The sequence below is a fragment of the Diprion similis genome, chromosome 8, assembly GCF_021155765.1.
Source record: "Diprion similis isolate iyDipSimi1 chromosome 8, iyDipSimi1.1, whole genome shotgun sequence".
NCBI classification, from domain to species: domain Eukaryota; kingdom Metazoa; phylum Arthropoda; class Insecta; order Hymenoptera; family Diprionidae; genus Diprion; species Diprion similis.
The window spans coordinates 5,722,345-5,743,219 of record NC_060112.1 but is presented as its reverse complement, the minus strand read 5'-3'; the positions used below and the strand labels follow the sequence as shown (position 1 = coordinate 5,743,219).

Sequence of the window (20,875 nt, the reverse complement as noted above, 5' to 3'; positions counted from 1 at the left end):
AAGCGAAGCACCCGCCCCCGCTTACGGCTAAGGGATGGAGGATCGGCGGAGTGACGGTGGGGTGGCAGGAGGGAGAGGGAGGGGGGGGAGCAAAGGGATGCTGCGGAGATTCGGTACCCGGGAGAATTCGCCCAGAAATCTCTGCCTTATCAACTGATCCTTGATACCTTTTATACGTATAATATACAATCTGATACAGGGTGCATGGCAAGGAATTTGAAGAGGAGAGTGGAGAGGGATTTTTTTTAGTTTGGAAAGAGTGAGGTGAGGATTTTTTAATGGCATGGAAAGTGGGTAGTTTTTGTTTACTAAGGGGTATGATTTTTGAGCTTGGATTTAGTGATGGGTAAGAGTTATTGCGGTAATACGTGAGGAAGAAGGTGAGAAACTGAAGGAATCTAAATCGTAGAGGTACAGTGATATTAAACGGATGAAAAATTAAGGAAGGAGCAAAGTGTATTTTGATAAAAGGAGGGAAAGGCATAAAGGTGAAAGCTGTAGTAAAATTCAGATGCTGCAATGAATGAAGAGGACATTGATATTGGAAAGAGAAAAGCATGAAAAATTGAGATTAAATTCAAAGATAAATAAAAAAAAAACTGCAACAAATGATGGAAAAGGAACGCAAAGAGCATTCGAAGAATCAGAACTCACAGCAAGAACGATAACGTCAAGAACGAGAGAAGGAATAGAACGATACCGAGGATAAAGAAAATAAGTAAAGATAAGGAAAATCAGATGAAGCAAGGGTAATAAAATAGAAGACACAAAGTGAACTGGAATAAGCGTAAAAAGTGAAAGTAAACATCGAAAGACGTAAGTTCATCCAATAAAAGAGTGTAAAAAATCTTCATAGCTCTTCGTCATACATACGCAAGAAGATAAGACACTAGAAATTGAAGAAATAAATACCAAAAAAAATTGAATTATTTTAATGAATGACAGAAGGTCGAAGGGTTTCATGTAGAATTTTCAGAAACGCAAAAATGTATTTTACAGAATTTCACATTGTAGAAACTCAAAATGATAAAATCGTCAGAATTATCGCGATTTCATTGTTGTCTTACTATATTCTCATTTATTCTCAAAATACTATATTTTGGCTTTCTATACTTAGACTTTAGTCCTCTACACTTTGACTTTGCCATACTTCAACGTACCATATTTTGAAAATCTGTGAACTAAATTTTTGTGTCTTAAAAAATTCGTCTTTGTGACGCTTCTATTTTCCGACCCCTCGAAACTTACCTTCACCGGGAAAATGCAACCATTTCACTCTCCCCAAAATCGCGTCTTGGCAATCAGTAGGTTAGTTGTTCTTTTTTTTTTTAATTTCTATATTTTTCGAAAAAAAAATTACGAAGCTGTCCGACTATTACGTGCTATTTAGGTTCACGTCTTGTTTGGTTAGTTCGTTAACGGTGGTCTTGGGCTAGGCTGAAGTAGGCTGAACTTGCTCGCAACGCGTGTGTTGTTATTGTTATTAAACGGGGGTCCTTATCCCGCGGCGGTAGAATTTATTTGTTCAAGATCGAGGTTCTGAGCCCCCCGACCTCAGCGAGATCTTGATAGTGAAAACAGTTTTGATCACGTACGATGATTCCTCAAGTTTTCTGCCCCCACGACTTTGCCTTCTCTCTCTCTCTCTCTCTCTCTCTCTCTCTCTCGTTCTCCCGTTCTTATTTTTCAACCTCGACCCTCTCTCACCTAAGGATGCTGATCGATAACGACGCCAACAAGTCTCACCTTTCTAAGGTCACTGCTACTGCCGCTCGTTCTTTTCTTCTGCAAGCTGGTCCGGTTTAATTGCTCGAAAATTTTCAAAGAATTAAGGTGAACGCCCCTGTTTTCTCAAAGTAAGACACTCCGAACTTCAGACTTTGGATCCTAGTACATATAATTAACGATTAATTAACGATAATAGACGTCGGGAAAATTGTTTTTTGCAAATTTTCCAGAGTCAAGGTGTTGAAAATTCTATTTTTTTCACTTCATTCACGGTGTGTAGAGAAGTTGTGTATTTATGTTAGTCGTTTTTTCATATCTGCTGATTTGGATGTTTATGATCTTTGACCTTTTTACGATTTTTCAATGATAATTGAATTGTTAATTGTATATAATTATTCAAGAGATACGCGTTAAAAAGATTTTCGAGCTTTGTACATGTTTGTTCCTTTTTTTTTTTAACAAATTAGTCAAATTATCGTCATTTCGTTACTTCGATTTTTCAACTCCCGGGTACAGAAACGTTTTTCAAACTTATATAAAATTCCTGCTCCAAATTTTTGCATCAATTTTTGACGCTCTTTGTAATAATTGATATCACAATACCTCGCATTCCGCAAATTTCAGTTTACATTAAACCTACTTTTCGAAGCTGGGAAAGAGAATTAAAATTTTCAATTTTTCAACACTGATTAATCTTACAAATCTCGAAACAAAAAAACAATTACATAATATAATCTCACAGCTTTGAATAATTCGTCCAAAGAACCGAAGAAATGGCGTTACAATGTAATGAATAAAATTGCTTCGCATCATCTCTAGAATCTAATTGTATAGTAATAAGTAATACGCGCATGATGCATGTCGAAAGTTGTCTCGAAGACATCGTCCCGCGATGCATGGGCCGGTTATTAATTGAATCGAGTTAATCTCGGTCGGACTTCGCGAAGCACGTGACGCGTGACGTCCGGCTTGACTTTAGGATTATTAAACATTTCGGTTTAAATCGTTGTTTGAATTTGAGCGCGACGTACGCGTTCATTTCTCGTCTTTGTGTGCGATCATCGTCCATGTCGACAGAAATCTCGACCGGACCCTGACACAGACTTCTCCCCAGATTAAAACGGGTGCAGCTGCCCCCCATCCACCCTTTCCGAATTCATTCTTTGTCGATCTGTCGACTCCCAACTGATCCCCAACGCCCAGGATCGCTGTGCAGGGTGCCTACATGCTCCTTTTATTGATGAGGAAAATTTCTACTTGCGGATCCTTAATGAGGAACTTCGATGACACTTTGATAACACCAAGGGTGTCGTTTTTTAAATGACTGTAAAAGACATGTGACCAAAATTCTATTCAACAAGATCTTAATAAGGGATGAAAGAAAATTTCTCGCCCTTCGCTGCTAATATTTCCTTTTACACATACTTGCATAGCAAATGATGGAGTTTTTTTTTTACATACAGCCACATATTAATCATATGATAATTTGAATTTTGTTGGAAGGAATTTTTGATTACATAAATTTTCTTCTAACTGTTACGATAATTTGATATTGGTGAAAGAATAAATCAATGTTAATGCCTGGTACTTGATTGAAAAAGTATCGTCAGTTAAACAAACAGATCAATTGTTGGTAGAATCGAAAAATGTCTTTAATCGCACTAAATAATCTCCTGTAATAAATTTTCCTCTAATTCCAACAATATTTAAACCGTAATTGTGTCGATACCCATTCTACCAAAAATTTCTAGTAACTATATAACGCAAGAAGTTTTGTTCGAGCCTTCTCATTAAGTTGAAACATTTCCAAGTCGGGAAAATCACTTCAACTTATGGATTGACCATGCATAATTAATTATTATAATCAGTGCCACGCTGGGAAAAGTTTTACAGAAGGAAAAAGAATTAATCATCGAGGATTCCGTAATTACGAAAAGTTTAAGGAGCTTATATATCGGAGCTGTGAAACTTTTCAAGACTTTCGAAAAGTGGTGATATTTTCGTCACAGATTTTCGTTAATCGTTAATTCATAGAAATTAATAAATATTAATCAATTTTAATTTCGTGACAATTTTGAAGTTTGTTATATCAACGAAATACTTGTGAATTCTATTGAACCTATGAAACAATAATTATACAGTGCTAGAAGATATAGTAGAAAATTTTATACCAGCGCACGTGTTGAACGAACAGCTACTTAAGGTGTTATGCGAAAGTATAAATCACAAGAGCTAGAGAGACAGAAAAAACGCACGAAAGTGGTAAAAGTTACCCCTCTTAGAAACACAAATAATCTCTTGGGTTTGAACTCTGAATGCAGAGAGAGAGAGAGAGAGTAAAAAAGAAAGAAAATTAGACACATGATATTTATGTATGTATATGTTGAACCGCATTGTCTGTATATACACACAATTCCATAAACCATGCGCTTAGAGAATCCTGGAAGAAATTAGAAACCCGACGACAAGTTAACGGCGATACAGAAATTAACAGCTTCGCAGCTTTTTTAAAAAGTGTGCGCCGGGTGTTAAGCTCGACGATATTATTTCTTCTCCTGTTCCCTTTTGTTTTTCTATATAACGACGGAGAAAATAATACAAAGATGGAACACAAAAAACCTCTCTTGGATTTTTCTCATTCAACGAGGGAGTGAGAAATTGATTGAAACGAAAAGCCGTAGCGCTTTGGACAGTTTTATAATAACCTAATAAAGAAAATACCTGAAAACTTTTTGCTTTCAGGAAGATAGATGACGAAATAGGTATTTGCAAAGATTTCGATAAAAGCACAAAAATACAAGATCGTCGATTCGTTCGATTTCAGAAATCAATTTTCTAAAAACTTGATGAAACACTTTGTTCTCTCACATCGGTATTGTTAAATATTCAATTGTGATCAACAAATGGTAATATTAAATCGACTGCTAAAAAGTAAGAAAAACCTTTGGCGTGCGATTTTGTTAAAAAATAGTCTCCCGAATAAAATTAACCATCAACGAAATTTTCAACAATTTTGAATCGGTTTAGAGTAAAGCATCGACACATATGAAGAGTGAATAAAAAATAGATATTTTTTGCCAGCCAACCCCGTTAAAGTGATAAATCTAAACGGTGGGAAATTATCGAACCGAGTAAACGGTTCCGCTTGCGAGTACAAAGGACAAAGAAAATTAATCCCCACACTCTGTACACGTGAATCTATGTGTGTAATCTCTCATAAATGTGCGTTATGTACCCTGTCAGCTATTATAAGGGCAGAAGCCCTGTCTCAATGAAGATATACAGGACGTATTATATGCGTCAAAGCGAGCTCTGACAGAAAACCAATAATTATTATCATCTCTTGGAGGAGGAACGGCATTCCCGGCATTCGCACGAGAAACGACCTCCTCAGAGATACAAGCCGCTTGCTTCAAGGATTATAATTCTTGACAAGAAGGAATTACTTCATAGACCTCGCAGAAATTCGGTGTAAATATGTTTTTTTTTTTTTCTTTGTTTTTTTCTTGTTTTCTCAGTGAAAGTTTCAATTACAAATTTTTCACGGAATGTTGTATACTGCGAATACGGTTTTTTTCCTGCATTTTTTATGTAGAGATGACACCATTTTAATTTCGACCAAACGAAAGAATCGACTATTTGATTGTATGTTTATTAAATCATCAAATAGTGACTGGATAGTGAAAAACGAAAAAAAAATTTGGAAGATTTGAACTCAAGGTATACTTGATGGGAAGAGTTTGTTTTTTTCATTTTAATTGAATCGAATCGAGTCATTTCATTTCATTCATTTTAGTCATTAGTCATTGACTTACTACAACGATGTCTGCGGAATAAGAAATCTAAAAATGAACATGAAAAATCGAACCATTATCTGCAATCATCGATATATGTATAGCGAATTTTTACTTCAATGGTTTAGAAAATATAGCAGCATTTTACACGCAAATTTCAAGATAATTTCAATTTTTCATATCACGAAACGTTTATTGATTCTATGCCACACGAAAATGTTTTAGATCGAATGAATACATGCAGTTATATTGCGTCTAGAGTAGGACTCTCTGTTCAATCGATCAATCGTTTTTCTAATTAATGGTCTAATCAGACTGATGGAAAAAAAAATCGAAAACGATTAATCGATTAATCAATCCTTTCAATTAGTTATTTTTTCAATTAATCGTTTTTCGGCTAATCAATTATTCACCCCTGTGACCCAATCGTTTAATCGATAAATCGATTATTCTCCCCCTCGGATGAACCGTTTTTGTCAACTAATCGATCGACTCGAAAAACAATTGATCGATCAACCGCTCAAGAACCATATTTCATTGATCAGAGCGAACAGCCGAAGATATAAATGAAGGAAAAGGTAAAAAGTGGAAAGAAAAACGATGAGGAATGCGTTGGAACAACCGACCAGCGTTAAATCGTGCTGCTCTCGCGGCTTCGGGGAAGAATGAAAATACAATACATCGGCGCTGATACACCGAATAGCCAATGTATACTTAGGCGCGTTTAAAACCGAACTGCGGTGTTTTGACGTCTCTATAATTACGGGGGGTCTCGGCTCCGGTCCAGGAGGAAGGTGTTTGATGTTGTTAATCCGGTGAGCGGTCGCCCCCCCCCCCCCCCCCCCCCCCGTTCCTTGTTGACAAATGCGATCCGAGCATTGCGAGCGTGCCAACAGCCGGGATCGGGAGATTAATTTTATGCTTTTGGTCTCTCTCGCCGCGAGGCTCCCGCCCCTTTCGTCCCCCTTTCACCCCCACGGCCACGTTTTCCTTTAGCATCGTGCTATCGAAAATCCACAGAACTGGATCTAACACTGAAAGATCATATGCAGCCACTCTATTATTGCATAGAGAAAAAATCTATTTGAATTGGAAAAAATACTTGATTTGAATTGAAGGAAAAGTTCCTCGCTTTAGACACGTGAATTGTTTAGTCTTTTTTGAATCGTATTATTAAAATTAAACGTTTTCGTTCTAAAAGATATCCAGGAGAATTTTCTTCCTTGTGAGCTTACTTTCAATAAAATCATGAAATCGAAATGAGAGTACAGATCGAATCGTTTTTTAAACCAATTTTTGGAAAATCGTAGCTAATGAGGTTTTGCTAAAATTTTACTGGAGTAAAATTCATTCATAGTAATTAATTAATTGTATTCCAAAGTTGAAATTCTTTGTCATAGTAAATTTATTACACAGGTCTGCGTTTTTTTTTTCTGAACGTTTTTTGAACTTTCATATTCATGTTACACCCTAAGTTTTTATAGTTACTTAACAAAGCCTGCATCTTCATATCAACGAATTAAACATTAATTTACTATATTATTTCTTTAAAACTGATAAAAATGTAAAAGTATTTCTTCATATATATATGAATAACAAAAAATTATGACGTGATACGTAAAAACGAAATTGATATTTTGAATCAGCACACCAGAATCTATAGGTCTGTATCATGTACAAGTATTCAGAAAACTTTTTCATCGCAGACCTGCATTATTTGTCGTTCTAAAATATTTTCGAGTTCCTCACAGCGAAATTTAAAACGCGTTCTATTACAGGCTAGCAGAGTAAATTCAGAGTTTTGCTCATATGCCGATGAAGAAAAGGCACAAAACAGATTGCAGTTATCGAATTTCGAATCTTCGCGACGCAGAATAATAAATCCAATTTTTTTCGACTTGAAATCTGAAAGAATCGATAAGCTTAATTGAGAACAACAATTTTTACCGGATTTGAAATATATCTTCATCAATCCCATAAATATAAGAAGATTGTTTCCATTACTAATTCATGCAGAGGAAACATTATCGAAAGAGAACGGATGCTCTTTTTTAAAGGCAAATATCGTGTTCAGCAAAAAGCAAAAATCCGATGCATTGCCATAATCCTTAATGAAGATTCATGCCAGCAAAAAAGAGTCCGAAACCCGAATATATCGTTATTCAGTGAGTCGAGCCAACGCAGCTCATTCAGCATCTTATTAGAAAAATCGATGAACGTGGAGAGAAGATTGGCGTATTTGGGTTGCACAGAAGGCATTACGAAAACGGTAAACCTGACTTAAATACCGAAAGATGTGAGTCGAAGGGTCGCGTGGCGGGTAAGATAGCCCTGCCAAAGTCGTTGCAGTAACAATTTTCGCCTGCAGTAGTTAGTCAGGATGAATTTGACGCTATCTGAGAGAAGCAGTCGAGGACTGTTATTCCTTCTCAGATGCATAAAGGACACTGGGTTTCTCGATTAGCTGATTGACAATAATGATAATAACAATATCTGATATCTTATGGGTATACGAAATATAGTTTTTGTAACGCATGCATGGTTTTCGCGTTTTTTGGCCCATTAAGGGATCTAATCAACTGAAGAGCAAAAAAAAGGTTTTTTCAAGAATTTTTTTTAATAAGTTTTAACTGTAAATATTGATATAGGCTTTGCCAAGCTTAGTAAATACACTCTCGAATTATATAAGAAAAAATTTGTTTATTGATTTTAAAATATTTATACATAAATTAAAACATTTTCAATATTTTTAAAAATATTTTTCAATATTTTCAAAGAAATGATTAATGATGGAAATAAAATAAAATGATGCAGTTTCTTCATTTTCCTAATAAAACTGATTAACAAATATTTACTCACTCTTTTTCCTTCCAATAAGCGAAATTCTTTCAAATAATCTAATAAGTACCTAATTGCCGTGTCAGCAAACGGTCACATCAGCCCGGCTTAATGTTTTAATAAAAACGCAAAAATCCATACATGCGTTACAAAAAATATAGTCTGCACAAAGCGCTAAATAGACTTTTAACCTCGTGTGGTTGTTTGCAATGTACTCGCCTTCGACTCGTACTACAATCTTCATAGTCAGTTTAAAAATCCCGCTTTACGCCCTTGATACGTAATATACTATTTTCTTTCTGTCGTGCAACGAGTTTACGTGAAACCCGCACCGTGATTTGAATCTTGAAAGAGGTTACTGGCTCCAAGAGACGAAAAGGAAATAATCACTCTTTGATGTATTAACATTAACATATCAGGCTGTTACGAAATAAACGCTACTCCAAACTGTCAGAGTTTTTTTTTTTCTTTCTTCCTGTTTGCTTTACTTTATTTTTCGGGTTGTTATACAGAGCTATACAGTTTGCAGAGATCGCGGCATTGATAGATAGCCTGAACCAGCCTTGATGTCTGGGTGTATAAATAAACATCGAAGAATAAGTATAATTCTTGTAACGCAACATCCTCACCCTCCTCTTTCTCTTCCACTTATTCCTGCTACTCCTGATTCGACTGTATTGATGCCGACGCTGTTTATCCAATTCCTAATCCCATCTCAATGGTAACGCAATATTATCCGGGGAAAAAAACATTTAACACAGATCCGATCGTACCGTGTAATTACGTAATTACCGCACGCAGCTCGTTCGCATCTAGAACTCGTTTTACAATGGAATCTACAGCTCGGAATGCGTTGGAGATATTATGACGGTTTCAATTACCGACCTACTCGTTCGCCGAGATTTTAATCCCTGCATAAGAATTGTCAGATTTTCCAATCATACAAATTAGCTGCTCCAAGTACGAGGAGTAGATAATTGACATTCTGCAGTGTTTTTTCACCCCGACTCAAAATTTTTATAAATTTTTATTTTCTCGAGGCATCTTCACTTAAATTTTTCTGAATACACTAGAATCAAAAGTACTAATAAGTTCTCTATGATTCAGAGTGAAATATATAACTCTTAGGACTTCAATTGTTCTCTAAATAAACAAGATACTGGCAGAGTAAGGAAAACCGAAATTCGCCTGAATATAGGCAACCGTTTCACCAGTATATCTATAGTTGCTTAAGCGCAGGCGGTTTCACATGTGTCAAGATGAAAAGCTCGGTTAAACTCCGTCTGGACACCGGAAGTTATTGGACACAGCTCGATTGCGCATAAACAGTGTTGCGGACACGACCCCATCGGGCCCAAAATTGACTAAATATATTTATATGTTCGATTAAAACCAAAAAGAATTTTTCGTTTTCTGTAAATAATCTGAAAATGGGACTACAGCATTACTTTTCCACGTTCAAACATTTTGGTTTTCGATTAAATTTCAACTAAAACTAAAAAGAAGAATTTTTCTTTTCCCATAAACAGTCTGAAAGTGGTACTTTAGCATTACTTCTCCACGTCTAACAATTTGGGTTCGATTAAATTATGTTCGATCAAATTTCAATTATGTAAAACCAAAAAGCAGAATATTCCGTTTTCCGTAAACAGTCTAAAAATGGCATTTCCGCATTACTTTTTTAGGTCTAACAATTTTGGTTTTAATCAAACTTTGAATTTATTTAATCAATCTTTGGGTCCTGATGGGGCCCCGTCCACAACACCGCTCGTAATCAAGCGGGCTGTTTCCAATAAATCTCGGTATCCAAAATGGCTGGTGTCCTATGCGGCTCCCGATTATTTTTGGTGTCCAATCGGCTGGTTTCCAAACAAGCCATTTTCAAAAGCTCCACGGAGAGCCTGAGGGGAATCCGATACTCCGGTTTCACGTGTCCCTTACCTGGCTTGGTAATAGGTTTGATACTAATTTTCAAGATATCCTGGAAGGTAAATGCAGGTCAGTTACCAACCAGTATTCTACCGGGTTCAGCGTCCAAAAAGGAGTGGATAATACAGGGCAGTTTACCGCAGCGAAGAGCCACTGCAGTGGTCAAAACTGAACACATCACAAACATTAACAAATGCTATTATGACAGTATGAGGAAAAAACGTTGGAAAAAACTGTGAAACTTAATATGCTTCAAAGTTACAGCAAAACATTGTCAATTTCCGGAATGGTCCTGCCCATTCAGAAGATCATAGAGGTCAATTGCATGCAATAACAATTGATCTGAAACAATCTGAAAAAGTCCTGGAAAAATGATGTTCTCAAACTGTCAATTTCATGTGAAAAGTCTAATGAAGTCAACGATACGCTGACGAGAGCATATCGCCCTGAGGAATGGTCATCTTCAAACGGCATTTCATAATAATGGTTTATTTTGCAGAGCAGTTTACTTTCAGGATCCATTTGCTGGATAAAATGGTCTAAGAACCTAATTTCATCAAGAGCAAGAATTATTATTTTTTAATCCCGTTGGGAAATGAAAATTTCTGGGTTGAAACTTTGTATCCGCAACGTATTATGGGCTACATTAAGCTTCTAATATCTAATTGACGATATCCTACCGTAATTTCTGCACACCTTTTTTAGATTGGATTTTCTGAATGAAATACAGTCCAAAAAAGCAAATTCCATTACAGGCAAAAACCGTTAGTTTGACAGACACTTTATTGACTACTATCTCATATATTTTAGTTTTTTTTTTTTCCTTATATTTTTATGGCAGGGATGTTTCATAATTTAAACAACGAAGAACCTACTCAGGCTCCTCACTAAAAGAGCAGACAATGCACAACTAATTGCCTGTCATAAGCCACTTATCGCAACAGCATGTCGGTCGTAAAGTCCACCGTAATATCGGCGCGGCGGCGCGGCACGGAAAAAATTCAAATATTCTACCGGATGCCATTAGCTTCACGAGTAAATTAAACTATCAAATTTGTTGGAATTCAAAGGAATATTCTTGATACGCGATTCTCTTTATCATCACAATTACCATTATTTTATTTCAATGTGAAATGTACTGCTGCATGGTGTAGTGTTGCAAACAATATACTCGCTGGTGTTCTAAAACTCTCAGTTACTAATTACGTAACTCGTAATATACATACTAATATTAATATACTATACAAACGCAGCAAAATTTTGTAAAAACACTTTTGGCTACAAAAAATTCAGTGACGCAAAATGCGGAGAAAAAGGCAAGGTAAAACAGTCCAAGATCCACACGTACTTTGTGTTTCTGTGCTTTGTATTGTAGCCTAGTATGTAGTATATTTGCACAACGTTTACATGAATAAATTCGATTCCGAGGAACCGTCTTTAATTTCATTTTCTGTCTTCTATTATTTGCATAATAGAATTATAATCTCGTAATACACCGACATTGATACAGATTTTTAATACTGATCTGCTACATATTAGTGCACGATTTTACATTATTTTACAATATAAATTAAGTTAAATTAAACTCAATAATAATACTTGGTTATGATGCGGGTGATCAACTCACTTGGAATAAATTTATACCTAATAATGCCAAATCTAGAGCTTCGATTATCGATTATCACATTTACAGTAATTGGGACAAAAGTATTAATTTCAATTCTTTTTTGTCTTCCCGTTTTTTTGATGAGCGAAACTAATTGTACGTCAAAGTGATGTAAAGTTGTCGAAAAACAATCGTCTCAGAATAAAGGATATCAAAGCAAACTGTTATAAGTAGCTATGATTCAACATGACAAATTTAAGAGGGGACTACAATAAAATTTTGATAATATCGAGTTTTTATGATTTTTGAAACGACTGAAAAAGATGTAATCAAAAATGCCTTCCAACAAAATTCAAATTACGGTAATATGTGTTCAGAAAAAAAATGTCAATCTCCTGCGATGAAAGTCTATGCACAACGAACTTTTGGCAGAAAATTTCCACCATACCTCTCTCAAAAGTTCCTTGCGCATAGACTTTCATCGCAGAAGATTGAAATTTTTTTTCAGGATACATACTACCATAGTCTAAATTTTGTTGGGAGGAATTGTTGATCACATCTTTTTCAGTCATTTCAAAAACAAAAAACTCGATATCACCGAAATTTCACCAAAGTCCCCCTTAATGAATCGGTAGAATTTTACGACTTGTAATTGCGAACTACATAATATGAAAAATGAAAAGAAATTACTGTGAATCATCGATCAAAGCTTCGTTAAAAATTTAATAAAGCGATTTTAGTATTTGGTTCAACATTTTTTCCTACAAGACTATTAAAATTTAACGACGCGGGGTTTTAAAGATTTCACTGCAGGGTCTGACTCGTGTGCTTGTTCTCTTTTACTAAATCACTATATGTATATGTACTTTGCTACATAATTCAACTACTCAATCGTATGTTAATTTGTAATATGACTATACAAATACTTTGTCTGCAAAGATATGAGCGCGTAATAATATGTTATGTACATAATTGACTACAAGGTTTCTGTAATTTCCTCCCCCTCTCAATTCTAACTGCAATCTCTATTAAAAATATCAATTGCAAGTCTCAATGATGCGTCAAGTTAAAAAGATTACTTGCCATTGACGTTTATGTCAACGAACATATTTGTTCTTGGTCGACAAAGAATAATTTATAATTATATTTACTAATAAATATGTAAAGCATTTGCAAAAATTAATTCATAGTTCAATCGTCAATTATAATATAAGTAGATTCAAATACGTGTATATTTCGAAAAGAAAAAAACTTATCAATAATAATATCTCTGTGTCTTTGCAATCATTTGATATCTACTAAATGTAATCTCATTTGGCCACTGTACTAGTTTTTAAGCTATTTCCTACCTAGTATTGTAAACTTGATTCAATTTCTCTTGCATTTTTATCATAAATATCTAATTGTTTGAGATTTCTTCAATGGGTATTATACGATTATACATATATAGTTGGATTGAACCTGTCCTATGGAAGTTTGAAGTAGGCATATTCTGGGTCAAATTATCGGATATTGTCAGAAGTCTGTTCTTAGAATCGCAAAGACTGACCTGTCAATTGCACAATGCATTGTTGATTTGACGTGAAAAATGCCCACAGCCAGTGTAAATGGAATGTCACACGTATAATTACTACAGTCACGGTAAATATCATTGTATATAATTATAGAAAATCTCTAAGTGCGTTTAAAATAAATATGACATAATTTTTTTTGTGTTCCCCCTAAACTATACATATGTGGGAAAGAATTGACTCTTTGTATTTCGCTTGTAAATATGTGTATCTACAGGCTATTTTCTAAAACGATTGTATACATCAAGAGATTGCTCCACCTTCTTGCATTTGATGGCTCGCCAATTCAGCAACGCGGTTTGATGTGGAATAAAATAAATTAAATATCGCATATGATAAGTGATAATTAAATAGTTTGAGTCATATTTCAGCCTATCAAATAACCGACGCTTCTTACTGTCGTCTTGATACAGTAAATTTTTTTCATTTTTTTCCATTAAAACTTTTCGTTGACACGCTTTTTTTATTGCTATATAGACAGTAAATGCCTTATTATGACATACGCAAGTTAATTTCATGCGAGCACTTGTGTAAGCTGTTTTTCTTTTTTTAAAGAACTATAAATACGACTTCGGATACCGCTAAAAATTCGCACGCAAATTGAACATTTTTACGTTAATCGACTTACACCTAATTCATATGCATTACTAAATTACTTAAACGTCAGAGACGATTAATTGGAAAGCGCAAATGATCTTACCGTCAATAAGGCCGTTACGTTACGTATCGATAAATAGTAATAATCGAACTACCCTAATTAGTGGTCAATAATCATCTGTAACACTTAGCTTCATTTTCTTACTACATTCTGTCTAATTTTTTTTACGATCCTACAAATTACCTTACAGCGTAAAATTTGCTACCGACGATTGCACCCATTTTTCGATGATAAGTGTTTTTCCAACACGAGAGTCAAATTTCAAACTTCATCTGCAGTGTCAAACATAAATGTTTCTACCTTGCTAGGTTTTCCACCACTCGTGAAAAGTAGGGCTATTCTAGATAAAACTCTGATCTGTGCGATATTTGTAATATAACTATGATGTTTTTCTGAACTCTCCGCATTGCCGAATCAGCTCCATATCTCAATTCAGAATTTACAAAGCTATCAATCTCGACTTACATTTGCCCCACCTCTCTTGCAGTCTCTGTTGCTGCTCAAGGTGATGGTCGGACAAATTTCTGGGCATACCAGCCTGACCCTGTTTCAATTTTCTGGGATCCAGATTGGCTCCCAAGTTCTGCACGCCTTTAGCAAACTTCGAAAACGGTGATAGAATATCTTTAGCCGAAACAGCGACCGGACTGGTAACGTTCGCGATATTTACGATATTGCTTCGGATTGATTTGAGAGCCGATTCGCTCTGGGACGAAGTGATATTAAGGGTCAAATCCTGCTCGGAGTTCGCTCTCTTCTTGTCCTGCATTCTACTATGAGTTTCGTCGTTGAACAGAGTGCTAGCCGGGGAATTTTGGCGCATCGCGTTGTGGTCGACTTCACCCGACGAATGGCTGATGTTCTTAGAGAGATTCAGAGTGTTTGGAGGCGTGACTTTCTCCTTGTCATCAATACAACCTTCGCCGACACCCTGAATCGTGATCTCGGGTGTAGTGGCAGCGGTTTTCTGTGGCGACGGACTCAGCGTGCTCGCTCCGGACTTTGTCGTCGATATGAGGTTCAGTCTGTCGACGATTGGCTCCACGTCAGGATTTTCCTCCAGGTATGAAGCGCTGTGAACATTTCTGCCCAACGATTCCTTGGCCTGTTTCTTTCCGTGTCCACTTTTTTCCTCGTTCTTCACTCCCATTACAATTCCCACCGTCGGCATGTAGGCTTCCGGAAGTCTCTCATCCCGGACAAAACTCTGGTGCCGATTCTCCAACTGAATCTGATCAGGAGAAACTTCAGCGTTCGCGTCGTCCTCGCTGCTGCTGTTACTGTTGATCGATTTCCTGTTCGAATTCCCTTCTATGTCGCGACTTCCCACAGTGAAAATGGGCTTAGGAGAGGATCCTTCCAGTTTTCGTTCCAAGCTTTTCGCTATATCTATCGGTCTCTTCGCGTTGAAACTGTGACTCAGTTTATTCAGTTTGCTGAATTGCTCTGTCATGTTGCTCAGAGCTTTGGTCCCTAGATTTTTCAACGAACAAGTGCAGGATGAAATGAACTGTACATCAACTTGTAAATACTATGTTAGGATTGACATATGTTACAGAAATTGGGAAAAGAAAATTGTGATCAATATTTTAATACTTAGCCAGGGATTCCAAAGTTAGTAACAAAGATAGTATCTCTGTGTCTCCTTAAGTGTTCTTATTAGATCCTCAACATTTTCAGGCATCGTCAATTCATTCAGTATTTCACTTATCGAGGAGAAGATCTCTTTACTAAGACTCGATATTTGTACCGTAAAACAAAGGGTATCGGCAGGAAATTTCCACTACGTCATTTTATAAGCAACGCTTCTTACCTGCACTTTTCAGAGCTAACAATTGCGTCTCGGACACGTTCCTTGTTAATTCTGGAAGCGATGAGATGTCCAAAAGTCCAGTAGACCCCTTCGAGTGTACTAATTTGCTTCGTCGTCTGTCCAGGATGACATTCATAGCGACAGGAATATTGGGCAACTCGGCGATCTCCATTGCGACAGATATCGCCTCACAGATGGCCCTTAGAGATTCTGTAAAATTAGTAAAAGATGGTTTCATCTTATCCGAAGAAAACAAAATAATGATAAATTCGTCAGATAAAAAACCAAATAATTAAAGATACGTAAATCTCACCTACAGTTTCTTCTTCGGTTTTTATCACCACAGCCATGTTGTTGAAGAACCTTAGATTAGTCGACCGGAACATGTGAAAAAAGCCCAATTCGCCATTCACCTTGTAATTAATTCGTACGCAGTGATGTTGTTTGTTTTTAAACAACGAAACGGTGCTCTCAGGCTGGCCGAACTCGACCTGTGTAATGTCAGCCAATGACACCCGCTGGTAGTTCGTCACCTTATCAATCTGATCATCGTAATCAGCGACGTAGTAGCTATCCCGCGTAAGGATCAGTATCGTATCCATATCAGTTTCCGTTGGGTCACCAGTTCTACAAGTACATCGATTTTCGCAAATATTTATCACAGAAAGAAAATCGAACAACTAGAAGTTGAAATTTGAATGCAAGTCTATGTGAAACTTACACCGGATCTGCATCTATGAGTCCCCAACTTCCAAGAATAAATTCTGGATCCGGAATCAGAAGTTTTTTGCAGTCCTCAATAAGCAACTTGACATGATCGGCAGTTGCTGCATTATCTTCTTCGTCATTTCGTTCCTGGAATATTTCTTCGGAAACTGGATTTCCTAACATCATATCAATTGTCGCCTGCCTGTAGACATCTTTGAAACGATTCAAATAGTATCTGAAACAACATTTTTACAGTTGAAATTATCCAACAGGAAAGAAACATGGATCCTCACACATTGAAACAAATCATCATCTGATATTTTTACGACAGTAACATAATAAATGGAATTTAGACGTTGGTTGAAGGAAAAATTTGATAGAATTGTGAAATCTGATGGTAATTTATACGATGTGTCTGCGTATTGTTTTTGTACCAGTAAATTGAATTTATGTATTTAATTTGTGACATTAAGCTTAGTTAGAAACATGCGTTGTACAAAATACTTTACTTAAGATCGTCATAATTGATATGTAAATAGTAAAGTACTGAATGGGTAAAAACGTTTCAAAGGGAGAAAGACCGAGAGAGAGAAAGAGAAATACAATAAATGCTTTTTTGTGATGATTATTCGAAGTGTGTGATGAACGCACCTGCCTAAGTGGTACATGAGGTTAGCGTATAAAAATTCTGGCCAATTGGCGATGAATAACTCTATGGGTGGCGGTTGTATGGGTATTAAATCGCGACTGCAATTGTCAATGATGTTTAAGTAGTCAGACCAATCTCTCTTGAGTTCGTCAATGAGAATTGGATACCCTAGGAGGATGTCATTAGCTGCCTGACGCAGGTCATCCTTAAAGTGTTGTTGAAAATATCTATGGGAAAATTTTGGTAACAGGTGATTTCGTCGACAGGTAAGGAAACAAAGGAGACAAAACAGAGATTGAGCGTGCAAAAACGTGGAAATCAAAACGAACACTGATCCCAGCCATCGACTTGGCTGAATCGAATAGTTTGCTTCATCATACCGTATTACCTGTTCGCAGAGTTCATTCCATCCTTCATCAGTCCTGTTAACTTTCTTTCCCCGGTCCTGGTGTAATCACCCTACGGGATAAAAAGTTAAGCTTCATTTCACGGTTTTGGCATTTTTGTAGAAAAGTTTCCAATGATTTCAAGACTCGGAACAAACCTTGAGAGCGTTAGTGCCGGCGTACTGCTTGCTTATAATGTCACCGTTGTTCGCCCAGAGTAGCTGGAAGGTCTGGCGAATATTGGCGGGTAGTGTTCCTTCTGGTGGAATTAATCCCAGCTTTGTAAATTGCATTTCCATGACTGCCTTTCCCAGGGCGGTTTGCACAACGTTTGTCCTGTCCAGGCAGTCTATGCAGTTAACACGAAACGTGCCTTTCTGGGTGCAAATCGTGCCCTGCTTGTCTCGCCAGCAGTAGCCCATTTCTGATATAATATTAGCCAACGAGCCAATGAGTATCGATACGTTTTCAAAATGCATCGCTCGACTGCAATTAAATATTAATAATTCATATCCTTCTTGTGTTTTCCAAAATTCAAATCAAGCACGGATATTAGCCTCACCAGTATTCGTGAAAGTCGAATGTAGCATAGGTCAAATCAGGATGATCAAACATCAACAGATGATTGCTGTAAGCCTCCCATATAATTTTTTCTTTCCCGGTTTGTTCGACGAGATTTATCACACAAATTGGCCCGTACAAAGACAGCTCGTCTTTGAAATGTTTCTCAAACGCAACTTGTGTCTCGGCCTCTCCTTTGAAACAGAAAATCAAAGGTAAGCTGAAATTTTCCAACAGTTTTAAAATGGTACCTGCCATACCATGTGGATTATTCTTTTAGAAGGGCTGGAAAGAGAACTATGAAAACTGTCCTCCTTCAAACATACCTTTATCTATTCTGGGTGGCGGCCTGTACTTGTATCCTGGTTGCGACCAGAATACAGGAACGCTTCCGCGCACCTGTACAAAGGACACTTGATGATCGTGATACCAAACCAGTTGTTCCGTTTCAACGTAATTAGCACACTTTCCCTCATCATCTACACCGCGACGTTTGTATCTGTGTAAAATTGAAAAAACTCACATGGTTAAAATTTTTTTAAAAGCAACTTCTTCCACTCGAAGACAATTTTCAATGCACCCACCTGGTTCCAGCTCTGAACCTGCTTCTTCTGGATATAATTGCGAGATTGAAAGTCTCGAACTGCTGCTGACTGTCATAACCGATCTCAACCTTGCACTGCTCGATTTGTACATAGCCTTGAATAATGGGCAATATCCAACAGTCAGCCTTTTCACTCTGAAAATTGACCAACATAAGAATCTGCAGGAATCTGAATTCATGATTTGTCGGTGAAAAAAATTTAGTTTCACGTTATTGTTACGCATCAAATTTTAACTTACGTTTAAGTTGATGATATCCTGAAGCATGTGTTTGTTCCAAAAAAACCTGTCATCAACTCTTTGCCAGAGCGGTTTGCTCCTGTCACAGCTACCCTTGCCTAATTCTCTCTGTGCAGACTGTCTCTGAAGAGTGTTGGTGATGTCGCCGGTTCGACAAAAGAAGAAAGAATCTGTTTCCATAAATATTTTGCCGAGCTCATCAAGTATGCGTTTTTCAAATTTCTCTCGCTCTTTGCTACTACTTCTCTTGATCACTGTACTTTTCACCTAAATTAATATAGATACAGTAAATAGAAAATGCACTGCTAAATTTTCAGGAATCAAAAAGGTACAATCAAGGGTATATCGTTAAAAAAATTTCACCTGTGATGTAGCCAAGGCAGCAGCCTGCTGTGTTGTATTTTTTATCGTGTTTGTTGCACTTTTGATAGAGCCCCAAGTCTTTGCAAAGCTGGCTTTTTGCGGTATGTCGAAGAGTCCTCCCTGGCCTTTTTTTCGCGGCAAATTTTGATGCTTCTTGCAAGGTAGTAGGCCAACATCTATACTGTCGATTCCAAGTGGCAAAAATGCAACGGACTTGATCTTGAAGACCACGTGCCCGCCGTGAAGCTCGCCAACAGGTTCAACCTCCTTTATCAGCATTATACGAGGATCCAAAACAGAGGGCTGTTCGATCTTTCCCATTACACCGTAGAACGTACCAAGACATTCCGGATCGATGGCTGTCGCCCATTCCCAGTCTGAATAAAGCGAATCACATTTGTGAAGGAATCATCACATGTTCCAGAAGCTTCTGCATACTTCAGGGTAACAAAACGTATGCAAATTCGTGTCAAAAATGAATATATAAAAACAGATGAGCATTCTCAGATGTTTGGTTTAGTCGCGTTACTTTTCGCGTAGTATTCATAATTTAATTTCCAACCACCCGAATTATCTTGCGGTCGATCAATCGATTCGTTAATAATAGTCTCCAAATTATAAGAGAAACTTTCGTAAAGTAGAATAATAGATAATTATTGCGAAAACAAAAAAAACTGACGATAGTCGATTATCGGTATGTCATTGTTTTGATTTGAAAAAAATGACATACGACAAACGCCCACCGACAAAACCACACACCGGAATAATATGATAACGAAATTATGAGATGGACTTGAAACTAGCCCACCGCATAATTGTCATCAGCAATACATGAAAATAGAACAAAGAAAAATGAGATGCGTATCATTTCACATACCTGATCTAGCAGTAAATTCACCAGTCAACTTGTCACACCACAGGCTGTGCTGCTCTTTGACGAATATAAAATGCGTGTCAGTACGGAACAGCTCCATTTCCTCAATGAATTACCTTCAACAATTTATCGCCATAAATTACACATCGATCTGCATCAGTATTTTCAAACGTTCAATTCACTTCTGGCAGCGCATACATCATTCTTCTCACACAAGCGCCACAAACGTCACCAACTAAGTATCTTCCGAGCTGTCAGCTAACTTCGGGGCAACCGGGGCTGTAGATATCGGTATTTACAAAAACACAGATGGTACCACTGTCGCCGCGACGCTTTTCGAGTCGAGGACTTTTCATTGGTTGAGCAGTTTCTCAAACTGTCAAAGCCAATCAAACGTCGCGATTTTAGGTGGGGTTAGTTCAACTCTCTGGCGGTAATTTTGATCTTGAAAAGTAACAACTCCCTCAAGATCGCCCGTGTAGTTCCACTTTTTTTAAATATTTCAAAACGAAAACGAATGTAACAAAAAAATTTTGCCCCCTTCAAAAAAGATG

General features: G+C 37.0%; 1 protein-coding gene across 2 annotated transcripts; it reads right to left on the bottom strand.

Moving 5' to 3' along the window:
* Positions 1–13,637: 13,637 nt before the first annotated feature.
* LOC124408916 (phosphatidylinositide phosphatase SAC2) lies at positions 13,638–20,574 on the bottom strand. 2 transcript variants are annotated; one of them, XM_046886217.1, is made up of 13 exons: positions 20,325–20,574; positions 19,448–19,824; positions 19,085–19,351; positions 18,826–18,980; positions 18,568–18,740; positions 18,243–18,435; positions 17,839–18,166; positions 17,683–17,753; positions 17,297–17,521; positions 16,659–16,880; positions 16,251–16,564; positions 15,938–16,147; positions 13,638–15,597 (listed from the first exon to the last, which is right to left on the bottom strand). In XM_046886217.1, the coding sequence occupies exons 1-13, from the start codon at positions 20,419–20,421 to the stop codon at positions 14,564–14,566; spliced, it is 3,666 nt and encodes a 1,221-aa protein (XP_046742173.1). In that variant the 5' UTR covers positions 20,422–20,574; the 3' UTR covers positions 13,638–14,563. The 2 variants fall into 2 exon arrangements, with proteins under 2 accessions (XP_046742173.1, XP_046742174.1); XM_046886218.1 differs by lacking the exon at positions 17,297–17,521.
* Positions 20,575–20,875: the final 301 nt, after the last annotated feature.